Below are 3,774 nucleotides of genomic sequence, written 5' to 3'. Positions count from 1 at the left end.
GGAAGACTTCAGCCATGATCACAAACACCAGAGGACTTGCTCTTCTTACAGAAAAGGAAACTGCTGTTTATCAATCTCATCTGACTTTGTTAAATCACTCCACTCCTCATCACTTCACACAAACTGAACCACTTTACATTCACACACTGCATCAGTAAACTGAAATCAGTAACAGGTGTTCTCATAATCGAGATCAGAAAGGGTAACAACAACAAAAACCATTTAAAAAGAAGTAGATTGATACACAAATTTTTTGATTGGTTTGACCAGGACAGATCTGACCATCAACAGAAAAAAACTCCACTCCACTCCATCTTTAGAATGAACTCATACAATGCATCCATAGAAAGCAGCGTCAGTCAGTGAAAATATGATGCTAGAGGCCCTTGGTTTGTTTCTTGTCATATTTCATGTCATCATACCAGACTCTTATGGATGTCAGGGGTCAACGGTAACTGGACCCAAACACAGACAAGACAAATGAGTAAATGCAAAGAAAGAGGTTTAGTGAACACAAAAGTCTAGAAACTTACAGGATGCTGAAGAAAAAACTGAAGTAGATGCAGGAACACAAAACTCAGAAAATCCAAACCAAGGTCATCTAAACGACAGATAAAGCTCAGGAACAATCACAATGAATCTTTAGAGGAAACTCAACAGGAGGAAAGCAGAAGAACTGACAAAGAAAACTGGGAGCAAAGAAACTAAAAACCAAGAAGCAACTTCCAGGGCTGAAAAATGAAGTGCCAAAAACTGCAGTTCCTTTAATGGCCACTTGAGGCTTGCTCCGAAAGCAAGTCAATCTCCATAGACTCCCATGTTAAAATGCCCAACTTTATAGCAGAAATTAACATGTTTACACCCTGGTACAAAACAGTTTTGGTCTCTGTAGCTAATTTCCTGCTTCATGACAACTGCACAGGAGGGATTTTTTACATAACTCACGTGTTTACATTTTATTGAGGCTGAAAGTTATGCAGAATTGAGGGCGTAGTCACTTTGAGTGACAGGTGGGTGAGTGTATGTTTGCCACAAACTGTCATCCACCTAAGTCTCGTCTTCACAGGCCCCACCTCTTTGTTCATTTTTAGATTAGTTGGGAGTTAGGGGCGGAGTCAGACACTGCCAAGATGGTGACAGCTCAGCAGCTCACTCTGAACTTCAAAACCGCTCTTCAGAAACCTGTGGGTGACATCACAGAGACTATGTTCGTCTTTCTGTACAGTCTATGCTAAATACACACAAAAGGAGCAGGTAACAAGACACAGGTGTAACACACCTGGGTGGGGCAGGCAATCACAATAGCTTGAATCTGGACAAAGACAGGAAGTAACACAAGCAGAGTTTCAAAATAAAACAGGAAACACACCAAAGTCCATACAAAGAATCCTTTCAAGGCAGATCATGAAATGGATGAGCTGAGAATACTTGTATTAAATTGCAGGAGTCATTGAGCAGTTGATCCTTATGATTCTGCAGTTCCTTGTGGCAACGTTTGTCTCTGCATTTGACTCTACCGCAGAAGTGACATGGTACCTTAAGATTGTCACTCTCCTACCAACAAACTTTCCAATGAAGTCATTTTTCAAAGTTTATGTTATTGGACATTTGCTGGAACTAAGAGAGAGTGTTTATGCAAATGCATTGCATTATATTGGCTGGTGAGTGTGACGAGCAAGAAGAAAAACTAAAGACACTCCGCCCCTCTAAACCTCTTTATATGAGCTCAGTAGTTCAAACAATCTTTGTAGTGACACAATTAAACACAACAATGAGGAGCTTCACCGTGGCAACAGCATCATTTCTCTGCTGCGTCAGTAAGTACTTGAACTGTTTGAACTAATGTAACTGATGTAATCAGTATACCACCAGAGTTTAAACTTATATAGTATATATATTAGAGCTGAGTTAATTGCTGCTGTCTCCTTACTCCAGTAACTGTTACATTATACACTCAAAGGTAAATCTCTTGTTGTGTCTGCTGTTTGTTTCAGGCTGGATCTCTGTCTCAGTGTCTCAGTCTCAGACTGTGAAGGTCCAGTCTGGTGAAGACGTCACACTGCACTGCTCCAACATTTCCAGAAGTCCAACTACGACAGAGTGGTTCAGACTGGTCAACAGAACCAAAGCCAGCTGTATCTCCTCTATGTACAAGCCTGAAAATGAAGCTTTCTTCTGTGATGGTTTTCAAAATAGATTTGAAATGAGCTCCAACATCTCCACTGTCTTTCTCAAAATCAAGAGAGTGGATGTATCTGACTCTGGACTGTATTTCTGTGGATTTTACATAGACACACACACAGTCATCACCGATACGATACATTTAAATGTTCAAGGTAAGATTGTATTTAAGTCTAACCTCTTTCAGAGATTTTATTGTCTCATCATATTTACAGTACACTGTGTCTCAAATTTATTTACAACACAAAGACAAACTAAAAACAAATACATGTCAAACAATTGAATCTATTTTTTTCACAGGTAATAATGAATCTGATTATGAAGAGGATTGTAACTCTGAAGGTAAGGTTCCTTTCTCTCTGTTACCATGGGGTGTATCATTTCAATGTTAACCACGTCTAAATCCACCAGAGCTGAATCTATCATCTTTATTGTAGAAATACCTGGTGGAATGTCAAACCTGATGAGTGTGGTGCTGGGGGGTCTGACTGTTTTCCTCACTATAGTCGTCATTGTTCTGGCTGTTAAAATCAGGAAACTTCAGAAAGGTACAGGTGATTTATAATTTATGTTATGCTGCACATGCCCTTGTAAATTGTAGCAACATGACAGAAAACTCCACATTAACGTATCAGTAATAATTAACTTATCACACTGTTGTCTTTTGCCACATAGCTGTCAATGAAGAGCCACAGCCAGAAAGAAAGAAGGTAAAACAATTTTTTTTCAATTATATAAATCAAGGTTTCTGTCAGATTTTTGTTCTTGTTCAAACGGCGTACCAAGGGCAGGTTGTTTCATCAACCCAAGGCTGGATTCAAACAAACAGATGTATCTGGTGAACTTTCCAACCATTTTATCTCAGTTTCCAAATGTACCGCCAAAGATTCCATGATGTTATCATAGTCCTGCGAGTAGCATCAAACAGCACGTTCAGGAAAACAGAAAGTCATGATAGTCCTCTTTAACCTCTATTAATATTAGCCCTGTTAGTTCACATAAAATTCAACATTAAGAGGAGTTTTACATTTTTAAATGTGTAATTGCTCAATTAAATGTCTTAAATTAAATTTTAGCTCAATTAGGATTATTACAAACCTATGGGGTTCCATTTGTGCCAAAACTATGTCCACATGTGCACTGTCTATGTCGACTGAACCTGTGACAACACATTTGTCTGTCTGTTCAACTTTGAACAAAACTTTTGCTGTCTTGTTACACTCTCTTGTTCTTCGACTATGTTCTGCATATCGTCCAGAAATTCTGCCACCCATATAATTCCACCAGTTTCAATGATTGTTGGGAAATGAAGCTACACTGTGTGTAGTTTTTTATGTCATTACGTGACTCTAAATATTTTTTACAGAATCTGGGCTCAGGTGACCTGAACTATGCAGCTCTAAGTTTCCAGACCAAACCAAAAAGAAACCGCAGGCCTGCATCAGAGAGAGAGCTGGAGCCCAATGTTGTGTACGCTGCCACCAGATAGACTCAGGGAACCACTGGAACAGCAGCTCAGAGAGGAGCTCAGGCTTTATCATATTCATCTACTGATATGGTTTTGTGCGTGTGTGTAGTGGGTGGAAGGACTCA

At 39.4% G+C, this 3,774-nt stretch overlaps 1 protein-coding gene across 1 annotated transcript; it reads left to right on the top strand.

Annotated features, from left to right (window-relative positions):
- The first annotated feature begins 1,771 nt into the window (after positions 1-1,771).
- On the top strand, positions 1,772-3,768 carry LOC111647017 (uncharacterized). The gene is made up of 6 exons (XM_087171217.1): positions 1,772-1,817; positions 1,995-2,336; positions 2,482-2,523; positions 2,619-2,729; positions 2,857-2,891; positions 3,548-3,768. Exons 1-6 carry the CDS (start codon positions 1,772-1,774, stop codon positions 3,668-3,670), a joined length of 699 nt encoding a protein of 232 aa, XP_087027343.1. The 3' UTR covers positions 3,671-3,768.
- Positions 3,769-3,774: the final 6 nt, after the last annotated feature.

This window comes from Seriola lalandi, unplaced genomic scaffold (assembly GCF_002814215.2).
Source record: "Seriola lalandi dorsalis isolate HSWRI2012SDOR001 ecotype SW California unplaced genomic scaffold, Sedor1 jcf7180002054979, whole genome shotgun sequence".
In the NCBI taxonomy this organism is placed as follows: Eukaryota; Metazoa; Chordata; class Actinopteri; order Carangiformes; family Carangidae; genus Seriola; species Seriola lalandi.
The sequence above is the reverse complement of the archived record's forward strand: the minus strand, read 5'-3'. Positions and strand labels throughout refer to the sequence as shown.